This window comes from Oculina patagonica, chromosome 11 (genome assembly GCF_052425735.1).
Source record: "Oculina patagonica isolate OP01 chromosome 11, crgOcupat, whole genome shotgun sequence".
NCBI lineage: Eukaryota > Metazoa > Cnidaria > Anthozoa > Scleractinia > Oculinidae > Oculina > Oculina patagonica.
In genome coordinates this window covers 7,760,526-7,781,606 of record NC_135768.1, presented here as the reverse complement: position 1 = coordinate 7,781,606, position 21,081 = coordinate 7,760,526, and the positions used below count along the sequence as shown (strand labels likewise).

Sequence of the window (21,081 nt, the reverse complement as noted above, 5' to 3'; positions counted from 1 at the left end):
AATTGCGTGACAAGCTATGTCACTGTTGCCATGGCATTGTCACCTGTGCTAGACGTAAACAGGCGTTTGTGCTTTATTTCGAAGTCTTCGAATATTGAAGCCATACGAGGGTGAGTTGCGGGACTGTTTGATCGAGGTTTAGGTGACTGAAAGTTGGATTACTGACAGAAGAAGACTCGCAAGACTGTGAGATGCATGAGGCAAAAGTGGGCAGTGAGCTCACGCTCACAGAAGATAACCATGTGGACAGGCGTGCTTTGCAGCGCAAAAAGTGAGGTTAATTGTAAATCCTAAGGTACTACAGTAACTGAAGTGCAAGTCAACTGCAAGTTTTTGTTTTTGAAGTGCTGAATCCTAGTTAACAAACTATCTTGAACTAATTTTTCGACATGCATTCGTTTCGATACATGTGCGGGCTACAGATGAAAAGTAATATGGTCTTATACACCTCCGAACAAGGCTCACGAGTGTTTCCAAACTTACGTAACAATTGTCTGTATGATGCACGTGTAACTCAACATTATTCAACAGCAGGGACCCTATTTATTTTTCTCGATTTTAAACAGAAGAGCTCGATCGCGGAGCCGCCATTTCATTTCGTATCAACAGAAATGAAAAGACTAAAAATAGACGGAAAGTTCACGATCGAAACTGAGAATACCGGTATTAAATCACCTGGAAACGAAATTAATCACCGCATCTCTTCGTTGTACTAAGAGGGACAAATCTACTGTTTTTTTTCTTTATTGAAAACAAAGAAAAGAGACGATACGAAGAACATCCTCGAACTTCCAGACGGATCTCTAAAGTTATTATTGTCAAGGTTGTTTTAAGATTGCAATCATTTCTTTTTGTTGACGTGCCAAATAAGATATGCATTTCGTGCGGTGCGAGAATCTGCTACGAGCATAGGTCAACTAGAAATGCGCGTTTTAGTCCATTGCATGCAGTCGGCGGTCTTTCTTTAGATTAATCCCAGCAAATCTTGTCAAGGTCTAAACAGCCCTTGATTAATGAGATATCAGCTACGCCTTTAAGTGTAGGATAAACGGAAGTTGTTCTCCTCGCTTGGTGCGTAACAATCATAATGAATGTTTGACTTGCCACTAAAAAAAATAAACGGCACGCAATGCGTGCAGAAGCGATGACATTTCAAAATGGGATTTTTAAAAGAAAAGATGTTAAAGGACGGTTATAGTTCTCATAGTTTCTGCTTGAAGCTTCTAATATTGCCCATTTCGGCATAACAATGTGGAAAGTATGTGAATGTTGTAATGTAGAAAAGCGAGGAGTGAGTATCAATGTGTTTAAAAAATGCACAGCATCGTAACCCTTAATATGCTGAAATTACTCCAAAAAACACGTCTTTTTAACCGCTAAATTGATTTTTTGGCGCTACGGCGCTAAATTTCTCTAAACCTTTCTAGAAATGCACTTTCTGACACTGCAGTAAGTTTTTGATGAACTTTCCATGTAAAAATGTACAATATTTTACTTTGGCGCATGCGCATAAGCCAACGTTTTTTTTTATTTGTTTGCTGAAGCGTTCCGAATTTTTTTCCTTGCTCCTTTCCTTTTCGTTTGGCCTGTCACTTTTAATATTTTCACTTGTGACCTTTTTTGACAGAGCCCCGTTCCACTGCGTTGCACGAGATTATCTTTGATCGCAAGAAAAAATCTATGCTAAAGTCTAACGCATGCTGTGCAATAAATTCGAAATGAAGCCCTTCTTCATTATGTGGGACACCACTTACGCACGGCTAAGAAAGAACCACCATTTAGCATCAGAACTGACCGTTAACGGTCAAAAATGCGAAAGATAGCCTTCTCAACAAACACAACTTAAGCACGGATCGAAACAACATTAACACAATTGGTCCAGTTAAACGAGCCAATTAGAAAGCAGAATTTTCGATCCTGTAGTCAAGTACAAAAACGGGCAAATAGAATGATTCCAAATCATTCGATGAAACATTGACATAGGAGCAACTGATGAGGTCCACTGAAGGACCGAAACTCAGTCTTCTCAAGATAAAACATTTGCCAGGAGACATCGTTGCAGCATCCTAGATACTTCAAATGCAGTAATCAAACTGCCATAGAATTTATTTGTTGGATGCAAGTAACGCAACAAGACAGTTAAAAAATAATTCGAAAATAATGGAGGTAAAGTTTAGCCCCATACAAGAACTCAAATCACAACCACTCAAACTAAGGGGAGCTAAACATTAACTCAAAGAAACCATCGCTCTCAATGCCTAGAGACTGTAGTAGCCATAAAAATACTTAGATCTTAGACCCTCGCAACCGTGGAATAACGAAACGTTATTCTGCAAGCTAACCGCCACTTCAAACAAGATGACGGTTAGAGACCCACTGATCTGATAAACATTATAGACTACAACATTCTTTTGAAGGCAATTAAGAATCTTTCAACAAACAAGAGCCGATAAATCTAACAAAATATGCCAGAGAGCTGGCAGACACAAGCGTAAATATCAATGCTGTAACGGCTCCAGAGAGCGAGTGAAATCCTCCGTTAACAGACCGAAGGCTAACTTTTAGCGACCGGCGGGAGTCGTGTTTGGCCTGTCATTTTTAATATTTTCACTAATAAACGTAACCCACGTGACATTAATTCCTGTCGATCGCGCTTTAAATATTTACACACGATAAATGTTTTGGAACAGACAACAGAGAACGGACGTAGATTTGCTCAATTGAACAACAGTAATATTTTATTTTATTTTACTTTTATTTTTACATTTCCCTTTGTTGCCTCGACAAAGGTTACGTTATATTGTCGCGTTACATCCGATAAACAACATACGATACACGCGAGCAAGCTTAAGGTCAAACGGTCACGTTATCTCGCTCTCAGCGGCCCTTTGTGCTCCTGTTTATCAAAAGAATTTAGAAATTTCTGTCTTCTAAATCTACTTGAACTAATCAAATATAATTAGTCTCTTTCGGTTATACACTGTAGTGTTCGTTTCTAACTGCACGGGAATATTTTTCTTTTGTGTTCTACGCGGCGATTTCTTGTTAAGTTAACTTGATTTCTGTCCGGGGGAGGGGGTACTCCCATCTATGGGCTATAGAGGTATGTGCCGCTCAACAGTGTATGCTTTTCTGCCTCCCTGACTCTGGAACGGGGTATAGAATTCAGCCTTTCTATCTGGAACAGGGTCGATTTTTCCCCAGAATCCTGATTAAGCATGATCAAGCATAGCTACGAAACTCCGTTCCCCGTACAAAATTTTGGGGAGTAACCCCCCGGGATTTTTGTTCGTCGGTGCGAAACAGACAAAAAGAACCGGTCGGTCGATGACATAAAGCGATGACAGTTCACTTACAAGTCATCGCTTAAAAAAATGTGTCATTTTGTTCAGGTCACTAACACAAACACAGCTTTCCCGCTGATTGCCAGTTCTGTTGTCTTGGAACTGCCTATGAGTAAACAATGAACCCAAAAGACACTACATGGAAAAAAAAAAAAAGAAAAAATGGCAACAGCCAGAATTATAGTGATGTTAGGGCTTCTTGGTCTCATCTCTCAAATAGTTCGTGACTCCTTTACGACAAGTTACTGGCATTATCTGAGATTGTTATCGCTAATAATGGCAGTTTTGAATGAAAAGAATTTGTCCCATAAATGTGAACCCTGCTATTTCTGTATACTGTGAGCAGAGGTCATTGACGTAGTGTATCAAACACGAGAAAGTGTTTTATCACATTTCCAAGCAGCGAGAAGAGAGTTGAAAATACAACATACAGCGGATGCATTTTTTTTGGCTTTTCTATAGACTCCCTGATCACTTATTTTGTATGAATCAGTTTAGATGCAAGCTCAAACAATGCATTAGGTGATGGAAGCAATAAAGCTGAAGTAAAAGTGAAGTATTTTTGACAAAGTTCGAGGTCCTGACAACCAATTTCTGAGAAATCCGTATTCATGCGTGTGACCTGAAAACAGAAACTGTCCGTCAAACAAGAAATTTCGTAATCCTTGTATATACATTACAACGTGGGTGATATGAGTGATGAATTGATAGTGTCGCTTAAAAATTTTAAAAATTCCAATTCGACATGGATAGAGAACCTGGATTAAATAAAACCAGCTACGGTGGATGCCGTTTTCCTCTCTGTCATTTTCGTGAGCACATACACAGATGTATTCTGAAATACAAGTAATAGTTTGCCACGTGTGGGATGTACTTGTCGCTGGAATTCTTGTTCGGCATAGTTCAACTTTTTAGTGAGTAAGAATTTAATATAAAAAACCAAAATACCACTATTAGAAAACTCAATGTTCATAATAGCAGTTACTAAGAAATTTGAGTTTTGTGGGACTTATGACCATACAAACAAATAAATGGCCAGCCTATATTTAAACAAATGCTGTACACAACGTTCATTCCCTTTTCTTATATCGTCAGGACACAACTCATCATCTGTGCGGTTGTCATTGTAATATTGTTGGCTGCGACCACTGCACTCGCAGTTCTCTTTGCACAAGAAAAACTTTCTACACCAGACAACCCAACACCAATACCCACAACTATCCTACCAACATGTCCATCCGGTGTAAAGCCTTTACCGACCGAGCCCCCGGGGGCGGATGGCCCCTATCAACACGCCGTAGTTGCATCAGACGCCGGCCCCTGCTCGGAGATAGGCCGAGACATTCTGAAGAAAAATGGAACCGCCATGGACTCCGCGATTGCATCGTTGTTTTGCATCGGGGTTTACAACATGCATTCCGCCGGGATAGGAGGCGGTGGCTTCATGGTTGTGTACAAAAAGAGTACGAAGTTCGTGGAGGTGATTGACTTTCGCGAAGAAGCGCCAGGAAAGGCCAATAAAACGATGTACGTTGGTGGAGCAATGAGCTCTCGATATGGTAAGTTGAAGCTTAAACTCGGGATTTTTTTTTAATCAAATCGGAAAACAAGTGCCGCTTCGGCAAATCCTCGTTGAAGTTCCTGACGTGTATCCGATTGTCACTGTCCAAAAAAAAAATACGACAGGCATGCAAGATGTATAGAAATTAATGACACGATATGTTAAACAAAAAAACGTAATATCCAGTCAGTAAGCCAGTCAGTAATGCAGCTACCCTAAAAAAAATTCCTAACTTGTCCCAGCAGGATTTGAGCCCACGTCCTTCCGCATCCCAACACTCGGACTTATTTATCGAACATTGCAGGAATATGTAACGAAAGTTTTACGAAAGTGTAAAGAAAGTTGCACGAATATGTACCGAACATTGTATGACTGTGTATCGAAAATAGAAGAACGTGTTACGAAAGTTGTACAAACGTGTAACCAAAGTCGTACAAACGTGTAACGAAAGTCGTACGAATGTGAAACGAAAGTGGTACGAATGTGGAGGAGGAGGAGGAGGAGCGTTTTTGCTTTGTTTACTTTCGTTTTTGTTTCATTTTTGTTTATTATTTAAGGCCCCACAGCCACTGGTGTCCCTGGCGAGGTGAAAGGATTTTACTTAGCCTGGAATAGGTACGGCAAACTACCCTGGAAAGAGCTGGTACAGCCTTCCATTGACATGGCGAGAAACGGATTTCCGTTTGGCTACTCTGCTTACTACGCCGCGACACGAACAAGTGTGAAACCACATCTCAAAAATGATCCGGGAATGAGGTACCGTAGATAGTCATAATTTACTGGAAAATCAGAGCAAATCTCGTGCTATAAGCAAGCGAACAGTAAACATATGGCTTCCCTACTTGCAAGCTATCAGCTCATATCCTACAGAGAAGAGCAGCGCGAAGTAGATGGGTTAATTAAAGTTTCATATACAGTATTTTTTAAACATGTTTATCAAAGAAGTACAAAAGGGATGAAGGATTAGTGAATTTGAAATAAATCGAGAAAAATAAAGATATATTTTAAGTAAATAATTAGTAGACACCAAAATAGGCTATCCCCAATCCGAATTTCTCTCCTGGGGAAATCTGTTTGCTGCTATTTTTATTCATTTTCTATTCTTCCCTTAACTTTCACACCATTATACAGAATACGAACTATAGGTCCTTCTTTAACTTCTGCTTTCTGTTTGAAGGGAACTTCTCTTTAACAAGGACGGCGAATTAAAGAAGCAAGGAGAAACTCTGTGCATGCCTAAGTTTGCCAGAACCTTAGAACGAATCCGCGACTTCCCTGAAGATTTTTATTACGGAGAATTAGCCAAAGATATTGTACAAGACATCAAGGATGGTGGCGGCATTATTACCTTGGACGATTTGAAGAACTACAAAGTCAAATTTAGAAGACCAATAAGTGGGACCTTAGGGAAATACTCATGGTACTCTACCCCACCCCCTGGGAGTGGGTCCGTACTGAGCTTTATTCTCAACATTTTAAAAGGTAAGCCACAACTACAGTTAAATGATTGTTCGTTCGTTTTCGATCGATCGATCGTTCGTTCGTTTGTTCGTTCGTTCTTTCGTTCGCTCGTTCGTACCTTCGTGCGTGCTTTCGCTCGTTCGTTAGTGTGCGTGCAATCGTGCGTGCGTGAGTGAGTGAGTTCGCTCGCTCATATGTGCGTTCACTCGTTCATGCGTGCGTGACTACTTTTATTCGTTCGCTCGTGTGTGCCTTCGCTTGTTTATGTGTGCGTTCTTTCGTACGTGTGTTCATTCGTTCGTTCGCTCGCTTTTTAATTGAAGGGAGGTTGAAAATTGGTTCATTTTCTTTGAGCAAGGTTATTGAATAAGCCTGACGATTGATTCAAGTGCTTTTAGAATGAAATAACTGGCACATATCTCTTTTAGCTCCAATTAATCCCACTTTTTTTTTGTAAACTGTATTTTTTTTGTGTGTTTATAACTCTAAAATAAACAAAATACAAAAAAAAAATGTTGATACTTTTATTAATATTTATAATAATGTTACTTATATAAATATGAATATTGTTTAATTATTATGTTGTTACTTTTCGAGGATATAACATGACAGCTTCTGACCGGCAAGGAACAAACAGCTCAGTGTTGACGTATCACAGGATTGTGGAAGCGTTCAAGTTTGCTTATGCTTACAGAGCGTTACTGGGTGACCAGGACTTTGCCGATGTTACCGAGGTAATGCGAGTTGTTGTAAACATTCCGTAAATAAGCCGCCCCCCACCCCCCAGCTTCATCCCTCTTCCATCCCAAGAAAAAAAAAAAACCTTACACGTAAAATTCTCCCGAAAATAGGCCCTCCGAATAGCCCGTGCGATTATATTCTGTTGAGAAACGATATAAGTTTTCCGTTATTGGGCCCCTACTGTGGAACCTGTTTTGTATTTTACGTCGTACGCTCGCAGACTAAATGTTTGCTTTATGCACTAACAAATTTCCAGACACAGTATTCTGTCCATCTGGAAACACAAAGATCTTTGAAGCGCAAATTCCCAAAAAGCCTCACATGACTTTGCGTAAATAAAAATTGTCCACCCAAACTTGAATTAGCCCACCTGGGACGTTGAGCAAACAAAAGCCTGGGGCTTATCAAGGTGTTCCTACCATAACAAGCTGGCATCGCAACGTTTAGTATTTTTTTTTCTTCGGGGGTGGGGGAAGTGGCGTACGGCCGCCCGGTAGTTTACGGTATGTAAAATAGGGAGAGTAGTTGAGCGGAAAAGGGTCCATAAGTTATAAGCCCCCTGGCTATAAAGACATTAAGACATCCACCAGGCTAAATACTAAAGAAATTGTCACAATATTATCTCATAGATCGTTAACAACATGACGAATGCCGATTTTGCCGAATCTATGCGCCTGAAGATTTGGGATAACCAGACATTCCCAAATTACACGCATTACGGCGACTTCTATGCAAATTCCAGCCAGCAGGGAACTTCGCACTTGTCTGTTATCGCGGAAAATGGCGACGCTGTCTCTGCAACCACGACGATCAATTTGTAGTAAGTGATGAACTTTATTGAGAAATCTATTGGTTCAGGTAAGACAATATACGTTACAGCAGTGGTGCCCGGAAGAAGTTACTTTTCCATAAAAGCTATACAGGTTTGATCGCGGCACCAAAAGTTGTAGTTTTTGCGCCATTTTGGTCTAAAGTAAATTCCTGGGTAGCTGTGGTTCTGTATCAGACACGTGTACTATATTTAGAAGTCTGGACTAGGGATATACAATCATATATTTTTGCCAGAAACAGCAAAGACTGAAGGTTTTAAAAAGCGGCTTGTACACCCCAGCAAGAATTCCAGGGAGAACCTAACTCCCTTGTGCCCCCCCCCCCACCCCGCCCACCCCCCCCCCCCCTGCCGGGGCGTTTGGGCTGCCTTTCTATTGTTTTCACCGATATCTGCCCAGTTTTCCTCTTGAGCTGAATCGAAAGAGCCTGTCTACTGAAAAACCTAACTCCAGTTTCAATTGTGTAAAGCCACTTGTAGTATGGCTACCTGGAAGCGATGCTAGTCTACCTCAGCTAATTGATAGAGAGAGGCACTGTAAGAGTGTCTTTCCTAAGAACGCAACAAAAGACCTCGGCCAGGGTTCGAAGCCAGACCGCTCAATCAGCAGTCCAGCGCGCTAGTCATAAGGCCACCACGTCTGCCACTAACACTTAATAAAATTCTCTTTCAGCTTTGGCTCAAAATATCGATCAACTCGCACCGGCATTATCTACAACAACGAAATGGACGACTTTTCGACTCCAGGTCAAAAGAACGCGTTCGGTGTCGAACCGTCCGAGTCAAACATGATTCAGCCCGGAAAACGGCCCCAGTCCTCCACCGCGCCATCGATATTTTTGGACAAAGACGGAGTGGCCCGGTTGGTTATCGGAGCTTCCGGCGGAACTAAAATAACGACCGCTATTTCTTTGGTAAGCAGTGGGGCTCTATCGTAATTATTTTGTTAACGACGAACAAAAACCCAGTCAGTTAGCGAGTAGTGTAGCAGCTCTCGTAAACTTGTAAATCTACTGATCCTCTAGTGAAGCATTAGCTATTGTTTTGGGGGCAAGGGCATTATTGTCCCTGTTGTTTTTTCTATTCAAGGGGTTGCGAGTCCTTCATAAGATACCCTGTGAGAGCTGCTACAAGACCCCTGATTTAGCTCAACCTGGACTTAAAATATGACAGGAAAATATGAGGTACAGTAGAACCCGGGAGTAAAACCCTGCACTTTCCCAAGTAAGCTTAAACAAAAATGGTAATTAGCACAAACTTAGCCTATTAGCTTCTTAATTGGTTCTTATTTTATATATAAAAAAAATTGAACTGTTGTAAATATAATTAGACTGTTATAATTAGACTTTTAGTTAGTCAGTTAACCAGTATATTAGATAGTTTAGTTAGACAGTTAGTTAGTCACTTAGTTAATTAGTTAGTTAGTTAGTTAATGAGTTAGTTTTTCATTTAAAGGTTTTAATGATTCTTAGTTTTTATTTCCATTTTTACAGCTTAGCTATTTTATTTGTTAGTTTTTTCCTTTTATCACTGATGTAAATTTTTTTAAGTAAATTTCACTTTCTAATAATATTTTTACTGTAAAGCGCCATGAGCCATGGGATATGGCGCTATATAAATCTTTTATTATTATTTTTATTATTATTCAGCCTTTTCCTTATATGAAATTTGCATTCCATTTTATTTGTATTTTTTGATTCCATCAATACTAATATTTTGATTTTCAACATGATCCAGAATGTCGATTTATTTTTATTCAAGAAAATGAGAACCTATTTCCAAATGTTAGGCTAAAGAGGTTCTTTTATAAAGGGTGTCTAACTGGCAAATTTTAGCCTCACAGGTTCTTAAAAATTGGTTTCTTACTCGCGGGTTTAATTTACTGTACCTTAATCTGCTTATTCAAGAAAAAATCAACCATTTACCTATCTGTGAGGTGTTTCGAAAAAAAAAAAAGCTGCCATACGCCCTTAGAAGTGGTTTCGAGTAGCACTTTCAAGCTTATATAGTAAACTGCGTTTGTTTCATCGTTCGTTTCCAGGTCACCATGAATTATCTCTGGTTCAACCGAACTCTGCCGCAAGCCGTAGTCGATCCCAGGCTCCACCATCAGTTACTTCCGATGTACATTCGTATCGACAAAGATTACCCCATGCCCCTCGCCATCCAAGAAGGACTGCAGCGGCTTGGACACGAGGTTAGGAACATAAGTGGTTACGCAGTTGTGCAGGCTGTGGCCAGAAATGAGAATGGAACACTGACCGGCAAATCCGACCCCAGGAAGAGCAGCTGGGCCGCTGGATACTGATTACCAAGTAAACTTTACGACTTGACTGAATATATTAAAGGGAGTATGTCACGGGGATTTTGCAGATTTTTGGTCTAAACTGTTCTGTGGTAGGCAACTTGACCCATGAAAACATTATCTTTGAACATTTAACTGAAGATACAGTGTATAACCTTTATTTGGGGATAGAAATCAAAATATCGATGTTTTTTTTAAGGCTTGCGGAAACAACTTGAAAACGTTGGCTAACGTTTTTAAATTGCAATTCATTTCCATCCGAGCCATTCCGCAGCCAGAAACGCTTTTAAACAGTTTCAGTGCAATCGTTAATAAAAATGGACCACTATTTTTAAGTTTGCCACGACACAAATATAAATTTTAGCTGTTCAAAAACTTGCTAAAATCCGTGACATAGTTCCTTTAAGGAAATGTTACACGAAGAAATTTTCCTTGCAACTTAGAATGCACTAATGACGACTGATAAACATTGCAAGTTGCAGAGTGGGCGTCACACGTTCGCAATTTTTGTTCGCAACTTGCAACGTTTCCGTTAAAATATTTTATCTTGAAATCTCCTGCGTGCAAACGACGCACTCTGATTGGTTGATTTTAACAAACTTGCGTTACAAGTTGGCGTTGCAAGTTCCGACTGCCCTGCTACATTTCCGTACCAATTTGTATCGCAATGTTGCGAAATTTAGAGGACAGTTTTACTTGCAACGCAGCATTTGCTGCATTGCAGGTTGCAAAAATGAGGCGTTACAGGTGAATTTGTTTTGGCAACTTGCAATGCAACTTTTTTTTCCGTTGCAAGTTGTAAAAAAAACTTGTCTCGCGTAACATATGCATGGCTATTACTGAGGCACTGTTTACACGGACACGGTTTCATTTGTAACCGCATCGCTTTCGATGCGGTTACACCTTTCGTTTACACGGCGCCGATCGAGACCACTACTGAAACCGGGTCGTTTTGAAAACGCTGTCAAAAGTGGAGCGTTTTCAAAACGATACGGTTTCGTTGGACGTGTAAACGGTCAAAAACGACGAAACCGCATCGATTTGAAAACGGCAACGTATTTTGGCACTATCTTGGGATAGTGTTTAGCTTTTTATTTAGTTTAGCAGACCATTAGCGGACCATTAGTTTAGCTTTTCATAAAACTTAAAAAAAACAGTCAGAACTAGCTTTCTTTAGCATTTGAAGCTCGAGGTAAACTTAAGCCAGTTATAACTGTAACAGAATATTCAAGCCTTAAAACCTGTAGGCTGCATAGTCAACGCTCATTAAATATCCTTGTCACTTGGTGTATGTGTAGTCTGGTGTATGTGTAGTATTCGCAATCTAGAATCGAGTTTTGTTCGGCGGACTGAGACAAACTTCCAGTGCAGTAAATTTTTTTTTCGGTGGACTCTTCGCCGTTCCCTGTCGTTTTGCCTTACGAATGATCCCCAAAACCATTTATGACCATTTTATAAAAATGTCTATTGATAAAAAAAAAATGTTTTATGCAATTACATTGCATTGATCGTTACGGCATAGTGGGCATCGCTATACAAAAGTACTGTACTCCAGTTGTCCCAAAAATAAAATGAAACATCCTTTCAAGGAGCACGGTACATATTCACTACTTTTACCAAACTTTTTTCTAAACCTTTTGTTGTTGTTGTTGTTGTTGTTGGTTTCGTTTATCAGACTAGGCGTTGCTAATTTTCCTTTTGTAAACAGTCGATGCCACCATTGGTAGCCAAGCCTTTTGTAATGGTCGATGCCATTTCTGCTCTAGTTTAGGCCTGGACTAGGTGGGATCTGTGCTCTGATTATTAGATAAAATTTGGCATAAATAAGGCGATCACCAGACCTAAGGTAGATTCACAGCAAGCTTAAGGATAAGGTTTGATCAGCTATTATAGATGCGACAATCAAGAAAGGCACCTTGAATAGTTTTTGTTTTCGTTGATTTTCGCGGCTCAGTGTTGAGGTATTATGTTTGGCGGGATGGTGGGGGGGGGGGAAGGGGGGGGAGGGTGTTAAAATGACAAAAGTCCAGATTCAGTTTTGGGTATGTGCATGGTGAAATTTGAAGCTTTTTTCGAATGGTTACGTAATTAGAAATACGTAATCAGTGGCGTCATTAGCCAAATTGTACTTTCACAATTGAAATTTAATCTGCACTTCAATGACAGACTTAAAACGTGTTAACACATATAGTAGGCAAAATGTAAGACATCTTCAAGACATTTTCCATCACTTTCAGGCTTTGAGAAGTTGGTCAGAAGGCTTTTAAACGTTTCCAGGTCTTTATACGCCACGCCAAACTTGATTCAACAACGAATCTCGGGTATATTGGAAACAAATTACACCACGTATCGCTCCTTACCTGAACATTAAGAGGTCGTCACGTTGACCGCTGACCGGCTCGTCCGTGTAAAGTCTATGACAGATGGCGCACCGGGACGACTTGGGCGCAAATCCAAGGTTGGTTTGATTTTTAAGATGACTGAGTGAAGAGTGTAGATCGCTCGCTAGTAACTTGTTTGTCGTTTTTAACAGGGTCTGAAACAAAAGAGGTAAAAGGTACGATTAAAAATGAACTCAGAGTTTTGCCTGACCGACAGTACAGCAACAACAGATCTAACGAAGGGGCGAATTTGACATACGCTTTTGACGATTATTAAAGAGATTAAGCATAGAGAGGTTAAGCATGACGTTTATTTTACTTCTGCCGTTTGGCGTTCATACGCGGAAATGAACAGTTTTTTGTTTGTTGTAAATGTGGGATTTTTTTCCCTATTTTTATGAGGGATTAATTTTAGAATTCGATAAAAAGGTAGCAAACGGTAAACGCGAGCTTGCCTTTCTTTTTGTTACCTTTTTATCAAATTCTTAAATTAATGCCTCATAAAAATAGGTAAAAAAATCCCACATTCATGTCAAACACAAAACTTCTTATTTTCGCGTACGAACACCAAACGGCAGAAGTTGAACTTTTGCCGTTCGCGGGCAAAATAAACGTCATGTTTAATCTCTCTATTGCCAGCGACACGCTAACGCCACTGACTACAACAAGAATTGCGTCGTGTAAATAACTGTACCACATTCTTATGACAGTCGCGCACGCGTATAAATGGTCCTGAGTCATGTCGTAAGCCTGTAGTATGCGAGAAAGTCGTACCGTGTAAATCGGCCCTAAAGGTGGTGGCAAACGAGGTACATTGCTGTGGACAAAAATGTTTACCGTTTGTCCGCACGCGCAACATTTGTCAAGGATACAAAATTTGTAGCCGAGACACAAAAATGTTTCTGATTTTTGTCAGAAACATTTTGTGTCCCCAACAAAAGAATGTTTCCTTGTTTGCACGGCATGGACACAAATCATTTGTGTTGTGCCCCGCTCGTTTGCCCACCCGAGAAACATCATGAGCGACAATGTATCTGCAACAATTTGTACTCGTTTGCCACCACCTTAAGAAACTACAAAAACACCGCTAATGAGGCAAAATTGACATAGATTGTACGCTTATTTAGTCAATAGTTTCGGTCTTAGGATTTGCATGTCTAATGTCCAGGTGAGGGTAGCCCAAAAAAGAATATATCCGTGAGTGGCTGAGCGTAAGTCATCTAAAAAGTCAAGAAAAGCCTATGCGAAATAGCGAAGCCTGACGGCACGGGAGAAAATCCTAAGCATAACGGCCCTTAAAGATGGCTGGTTGTCCAAATGACAGTCATCAACAACAGCCACGTTCATGACTTCCCTCACCTGATTGATGACATTGACGAACTACAACTATTTCTAGGTTCAAACCAGCAAAACTCAAATACACTCACTGATTCATAACTGTAGGTATCCAACATTCCTAGAATAAGCTCCTTGATTTCACCAAATTTACCAGTGCTGTAGTGCGGATCCTACAACAAAACAAAGGAAAAACGTTACCAGAGTTACAGAACGTTACCATATAGATATAAAACTCATTTATAAAAAAGTGAAAAGTACTAGTTTAGCAGAGTAGCCTATTTGGCATCACGAGGATTGCATCAAGGGGTGGGACTGGGAGATGTTTGGCTCAGGGTCGTTTACCATTTTACAAAAAAAAAACATCCGGAAACTTCGGTTGGGGATTTTCGTTCGTGAATAACGTGTTCCATTTGAAATTTTTCTCATGAACCCGCCGTTTCGGTTGACCGAGAAATTTGGCGTGTTTGTGAATGCCGAAAAGCCTGGAACTGGTGCAAACGATGCAAAACCCTTAAACGGTAAAATTGAACACGAATTTATATTTGGAACGTCGCACCGGGGGAGCGCGACTACCAGTTCAGATGTTCCGTTCGTCCAGGAAATTTTCCATTGGAATGAACCAAAACGTCGTGTTCCATTTACATCTCAACCGAGATTTCCGGAAAAAAGTTTTGGTAAATGGTGTCTTATAGAGACTATAGAATCAACAATAAAACGGCCTGCAAACCTGCATTATTTTCTGTAGAATAGCTGGTAACGAAATGTATCCCATCATGCTGTTCAGCACGTGTCTTGTTTGATCTTTAAAAGCTGCAACCATTGGAAAACAACAACGATTAAGCATGGTAAACCAGATACCCAAGGGTAACAGCCTAACCGGAAGTTGCGTGACCCGTAACCCGTGTAGCCCGAGTAAGTCACGCAAGCAACTGAAGTACAAGCTAACCCATGGTTCCTGTTGAACTTTCGGTACCCGCCTGCATGTTTTAATTTCACGCAAACGTCTGCTAAGGAAAAATGTCGCATGGTCCGTGAAAAAAACTGCGTGACTCCTGGGACTAATTACAGGCACGCAAACGTCTGCGAATATCTTGGGGACTCTATAGTAGTACGTGACTCAGCCATAACGGAGTATTAACAGTGACTAACATCTGTTTCACTCCTGAAGCATGCATGTTAAGTATGCATGTTAGGGGAATAACGACAATTATTATGGAGGAAAGGCTCTTCTTTTTCTCACCAAGAAAATATGCACTTGTTGTATCCTTGCACTTCCGTTGAGGCGCCATGACAGTTTCGAGCAAGGGAAACCACAAAGCCTTGAAAGGATAAAAAAATAACGAGCCTCAGCCTCTATTCGACCTAGTTATTTTATGCAAAAGTACGTTGTTTCCAAAATAAATGTGCACAGAACGTGAATTCAATGGAAAACAAAAGTGTTCTGTTATTTCTACACCTATCTGCAAAAGAAATAACCATAAAAAGTCACATTGTACCTCTCTATCGGCTTCTTCAAGTCTCCCAGAGTTTCTTTGACACAATGGGATTATAACTCCTAACAGGACGGCCTCAACGTTGGCCGTCAGCTTTCTGATTTCTGGAAGCATCAAAATTTCAAGTTACTAATGGCGGCGATAGAAATAAGGATTATTTTCACGTGCATTTTGCCAAAATTCTCAATACTGTACTTCCTGAGTCTTTTCCTCTTTTGGTCTTAGTTTACACGAATAACATTAGAAGATCAGAGCTATCATCATGAGCAGATTTTCAACATACCATTTTCTGGTGGAGATTCGTGCTTCTCAAAAACATCACAAAGAACCTTTACTTTAACCTTTAAGGTCTACAATCGAAAATGGACAATAATGTGAAAATAAAGCAGCATGATACCCATAGCCATCTAAACAAGAAACGCACATACGCAATTCGGCCTTAGTGTTTTATGCCAAACAACATTGCTGCATAACAAAGATAAAGCAATTTAATAAATAACTTATGTTCTCTATTTCCACGCAGGACGCTTTCGTCATAGTTAATCCTAGCAGGACGCAAGATGCGTGTCATATATGAATCTATTAAAAGGCCTTGATCGCTAAAGGCCAGGCTAAACTAGGAAACATTGTTGTAGAAACATTGTTCCTTGCCAAGTTTCCTAGGTGGCTTAATTAGCGGGAAACAAGGAAAATGTTTTAATGCCTGGGTGACTAAACGAGGAAACAATTTTCCGGGAAAAAACTATCACGCTTGCGCATAAACTACAGTAGAACCCCGGTAACTCGAACTCTGAAGGGAAACGAAAAACCGTTCGAGTTACCGGGGTTTCGAGTTATCGGGGTAGATTGAATATTTAATTTGCCAAGTTAATAATTGATAGTTTGCTATTTTTCAGCACTTCAGTATACAGCACAGTGCAAATTAAACTTATCTCGTCAGAAACCCTTACACGATCATAAATTCTTAGGATAAGAGTGGAAAAAGGCTGTCAAATACGTGATCTGTTTTGTTGCTCTAATCAGTGGGCAACCGTGGCGAGTTGCAAGAACCGGAATTCGAGTTATCGGGGTAAATTTGACCCAAATTTTGATCAAGGGAAACGAAATTTAGTTCGAGTTAGCGGGGTTTTCGAGTTATCCGAGTTCGAGTTAACCGAGTAAAAATGACTGAAAAGTGAGTTCAAATCCAAGGGAAATGGAAGTATGTTCGAGTTAGCGGGGTTGTTCGAGTTATCCGAGTTCGAGTTACCGGGGTTCTACTGTAGTCAACATTGCTTCAAATGTGGCTAAACTGGGCAACATATGTCCCGGAAGCAAAATTTGTGTCAGGGAAGCAAAAACGACTTTGACTTAGCCAAAAACATTATCTAGTTTCCGAGACTACTCCAAGTTGTAACGTCAGCATGAGGCTACGTCACGTTGCTAAGTAACGTGACCACTGAATACCGCGGGCTCAGCAAAATATCGGAGAATTGATACTGGTTAAAATAGGCAGTTGCTTTCTACATGAAATATAAATCTTACCTCTAAAAGAAGTTGAAAAGCTCCGTGAATATCTCCAGCTTTTTCCAGAAGGTATGCTGTAGCGTAGGTGTTGTTGAATTGACGAACAATCTACAAATACAAAACAATCCAGCCATGATCAATGACCTTTGAGTTCCACGGAGCGACTGGCTTAAGCTCACCAGGCAGATTCTCTGTGAGGCCCTTATGTGTACAGTTCCTTGTGAATGTGTGACTGCGAAAATGCGACTTGTTATGAACCTTTTTGCGGGTGAATTTTACACTAAGGAAAAGGGCTATTTATACATCAAGCAAAGGTTGGTACTAGTGAAACAAATGCGGCTCTACTTTCAATCGCATATAATACTCCTCTAAAACACAGAACATTGTATTTTTTCTTTTCAATATAACTATTTCTATAACTATCCATACCGCTAGTGTTTCCTCCAGTCTATAATTTTCGGTATTTCTCAAGTAACTGTGCACTAGGTCAGGCTGGTATTTACACATCAACTCGATGTATTTCTCGTGGACTTCTGCATCAGGCGTGTCCTCTGGGCGAGTGACAGTGGATGATCTAAAGTACAAAAACAAACTTTGCTAGCCTTGAATATTAATAAAAAAATAATAAATAATAATAATAATAATAAAACACGGCTGTTGCGTCCCGGGGCACCACAAGGTACTTAGTACCAGCGCCACTTTCGAGCACTAGTCATGCGGGTTGTTGAAACAACACGAATTTGCAGGTCCTCTGATTGGCTATATTCACCATCGCAAGGAATAAATGTGACTCTGGACGTTTTAAAAGTTCGAGTATTTGGGCGTTTCATGCAGAGTGAAGTGACACCAGAATTTCAAATAAAAAAGAAAAGACAACTTTAGCTCACTTGTTATCGAACACGCCTTTCAGGAACTCGTACTGCACTGTTGCTTGGCCCTGAGAAGGGAAGGAAAGAATGAAAAGAGAAACATTTAGAAAGGAATTTTGGAAGCACAAAAACTGTGCTACACAAAGATGGATCGATGTTTGGGTGAAATGGATGACAGAAGCGAATGATGGTTGATTAGGCAGTAACTGACGTTTTTTTTTTTTTTTTGGATTAATCAGTGGACATTCACATCACATCACACCGAAGATCTAAAGGCTTCTTTAAATGTATGTGTACGTTATAATAACCGCGCAAAAACAAAAACAAAACAAGCAAACAAACAAACAAATCCAGTTAGGCCTGGTAGCCAACCAATTGTCACAAAATAATCTGTATTTGGCAAACGTGGGCCTAAATCCAGCACAGCATTGAAATTTTACAACACGAAAAGTTCTTTCTAGCCTAGCCTATTTTCGCCAATCTTGATCGTGAATATATCTCGCCTGGTCCAACCCAATCTATGATAGGCTGTCAGTGATTTTAATACATCCTTACCTCAAGTTGGCGAATGACAATGGTCAGAATATCCGGGAACTCTGTGAGAATCATATGAGCAGTTTTTCCACAGTCGATTGACAAAAAGCTCTGAAAGCGACAAAGAGAAAATGCATAAAAAACGTATGTTGTTGGTTACGTTTCAAATTTGGAGTCTGTACATGAAATTTCAGTGTGTGTCCATTCAGATGAAAACTGTTTAACAATTATCCTGCGAAATCGCGCGGAATATCGCCTGATACTTAGCCGACGAGGCCGTAGGCCGAGTTGGCTAAAATAAGGCGATATTGATTGAGCAGGATAATTGTTTTATTATTCAATAAATTGTCAACGAAACACATTTGGCAGATAGAAAAACTGTAATTATGCAGCGCTTTACAAGACTTCAGACGAAACTCCGCAACCTACGTATATCGCAGGATATCTGTTATGTACGAATGACAGATAACGTTAACATTTTGACCATATATGGGCAGCGCGCGCATTTGTTGAATAATAATGAACGATATGCGTACTTTCATATGGCGTTATCTATTATAATGCCCTGGGTAGTTCCAGCTTTTAAGTCTGTGGAAGAAGCTCCTAGTGTGTGACCATTCAAATGAAAGCTATTGAGCAGTACTTTCATGTGGCACTGTTTATTATGCTACACTAGGTGGCTCTAACTTTTAACTGTTGATGAAACCCTAGCGTGTTACCATTCAAATGAAAGCTACTGAGCAGTACTTTCATGTGGTACTGTTTACAACGCTGTACAAGGTGGTTCTAACTTTAGAGTCTGTGGAAGAAGCTCCTAGTGTGTGACCATTCAAATGAAACTATTGAGCAGTACTTTCATGTGGTACTGTTTACAATGCTGTACAAGGTGTTTTTTACTTTTACACTGTGGATGAAACCCTTGTCTGTTACCATTCAAATAAAAGCTTGTGAGCAGCACTTTAATGTGGTAATAATAATAATGCTTTTCAAGGATGGGGAAGGGGAAACACTTTCATTAAGGTTTTCAGTAATGGATGCGTTCTTGTGGCTATACCTTGCTGTAATTGTATCACCATTGATAAAACTAACCTGCAAACTATTTAGTGAAGCTTCCTTTAGTTCATCTCTCTCCAGATCAGTGTAAGCATCTTCGGTCATCACATAATGGACATAAGTAAACACTTGTTGCTGCAAAAAAGGAGTTTCCGATCGTATTACCTTCGTCAGTAGATGTAAGTAGAGCGTATACCCCCATCCCCCACCTCGCTGTTCCCACTTTCCAGAATTCTGCTAGGTACTTAACACTTGTACCGTTTTATATTCCTGGGTAGAGAGAGACACTGTGACAGTAAAGTAAATAGGCCTTATCACGGTTTTCAACGCCATCTTGACGAGTAGGCAAAGCGGGTAGAAAATAAAGGGTTTGTATGGGAATCCGACGGCAAATATCTTTTACAAAAATTGAATTCTGGACAACTTATGAATTGTAAAGTTGAGATACTAGGGATACCAGGCAAAATTTTTTATTTTCCAAGTTTGAAGGATGTAGCTGGGCTAAAAAGCATTCAGTTACGTTTTAAATTTCCCATACATTTGTCTATAGTTGTTCCCGCGAACCGCGTCAATTTGCGGAAAAAAAATTATAAACAAATGTATGAAAAATTAAAAACGTAACTGAACGCTTTCTAGCCCAGCTACATGTACATACTTCAAACTTGGCAAATAAAAACTTTTGCCTAGTATCTTAACTTTACAATTCATAAGTTGTCCAGAATTCAATTTTTGTAAAATATATTTGCCGTCGGATTCCCATACAAACACTGTAATTTCTACCCGCTTTGCCTACTCGTCGAGATGGCGTCGAAAACGGTGATAAGGCCTATTGTCTAAGAACCCACTGCAAACCAATGACCCCGGCCAGATTTCAAACGACGACCACTAACACAGTCTAACAAGCAAACGATTAGCGGTAAGAGATCTATTAAGGCAAACTTGCATGTAATGCAAGTTCCAAGAAAGCAAAATCACCAACTATGGGAGTTTTTCAATGATGTTCACGAAATTCTCATAACTCAAGTTGCACTAAAAAATGATTAGCGAGTAGTAAGGAGAATTGACACTTATATTTTTCCATTGCCTACCTCTCTGTACGAATCCCTGAAGTAACAGGACAGAACTTTGGAGAACTGGCGCTTTCTCTCGTACAACATTTCACACACTCGGTAGCTGGAACAAACAAGAGCAATGAGACATTGGGACAAGGCAAGCAACACAAAACTCATCGGTGAATACTCACAACTTAGCATTTTCGGCAAGGACCAGAATTCTGGCATCGTCAAATTGTTTCAGTCCACCAGCATTCCAGAGTTCTAGCAAGGCCTGGAAAAAGGAGTACAAAAGAACAGCCTTGGTAAATAATGGCATGGCTACCATTGGTGTGCGGGAAATGGTTCAAATTCACTCATTACTTATAATTTACTCGCCAAAAAGCTCGCAAAATACGGGCCAACTCGTAGAAATAGAAACATAGCTAACGTTTAAAATGAAAGTATCACTGGATTTTGTTTAATTTCAAAAGCTAAAACACATTTCATTGTTAACGGAAACCTTTAAATAATGGTCCACGTTTGTTATAAATTACCATAAATTGAGTGTCTCTGGCCATAGGTGGAACTTAGGGTCAAAATGAATCACAACTTGAAAAGTTCGCGCCAAGTTT

General features: G+C 40.0%; 2 protein-coding genes across 2 annotated transcripts in view; one reads left to right on the top strand and one right to left on the bottom strand.

Moving 5' to 3' along the window:
• The window catches only part of LOC144631089 (vacuolar protein sorting-associated protein 8 homolog), a 42,701-nt gene that overhangs the window by 5,111 nt on the left and 16,509 nt on the right, over window positions 1–21,081 (bottom strand). The window contains exons 26-38 of the mRNA XM_078489465.1: window positions 20,659–20,741; window positions 20,504–20,588; window positions 19,452–19,550; window positions 18,384–18,473; window positions 17,847–17,896; window positions 17,389–17,533; window positions 16,978–17,067; window positions 15,737–15,803; window positions 15,457–15,557; window positions 15,201–15,279; window positions 14,688–14,770; window positions 14,050–14,130; window positions 12,602–12,777 (exon numbers count right to left, since the gene is read on the bottom strand). Coding sequence (XP_078345591.1) covers window positions 12,602–12,777; window positions 14,050–14,130; window positions 14,688–14,770; window positions 15,201–15,279; window positions 15,457–15,557; window positions 15,737–15,803; window positions 16,978–17,067; window positions 17,389–17,533; window positions 17,847–17,896; window positions 18,384–18,473; window positions 19,452–19,550; window positions 20,504–20,588; window positions 20,659–20,741 — 1,229 coding nt within the window. The remainder of the gene's footprint in view (window positions 1–12,601; window positions 12,778–14,049; window positions 14,131–14,687; window positions 14,771–15,200; window positions 15,280–15,456; window positions 15,558–15,736; window positions 15,804–16,977; window positions 17,068–17,388; window positions 17,534–17,846; window positions 17,897–18,383; window positions 18,474–19,451; window positions 19,551–20,503; window positions 20,589–20,658; window positions 20,742–21,081) is intronic.
• LOC144631090 (glutathione hydrolase 1 proenzyme-like) lies at window positions 56–10,331 on the top strand. The gene is made up of 8 exons (XM_078489466.1): window positions 56–271; window positions 4,440–4,903; window positions 5,463–5,661; window positions 6,083–6,387; window positions 6,964–7,100; window positions 7,737–7,927; window positions 8,610–8,850; window positions 9,978–10,331. The coding sequence occupies exons 1-8, from the start codon at window positions 192–194 to the stop codon at window positions 10,242–10,244; spliced, it is 1,884 nt and encodes a 627-aa protein (XP_078345592.1). The 5' UTR covers window positions 56–191; the 3' UTR covers window positions 10,245–10,331.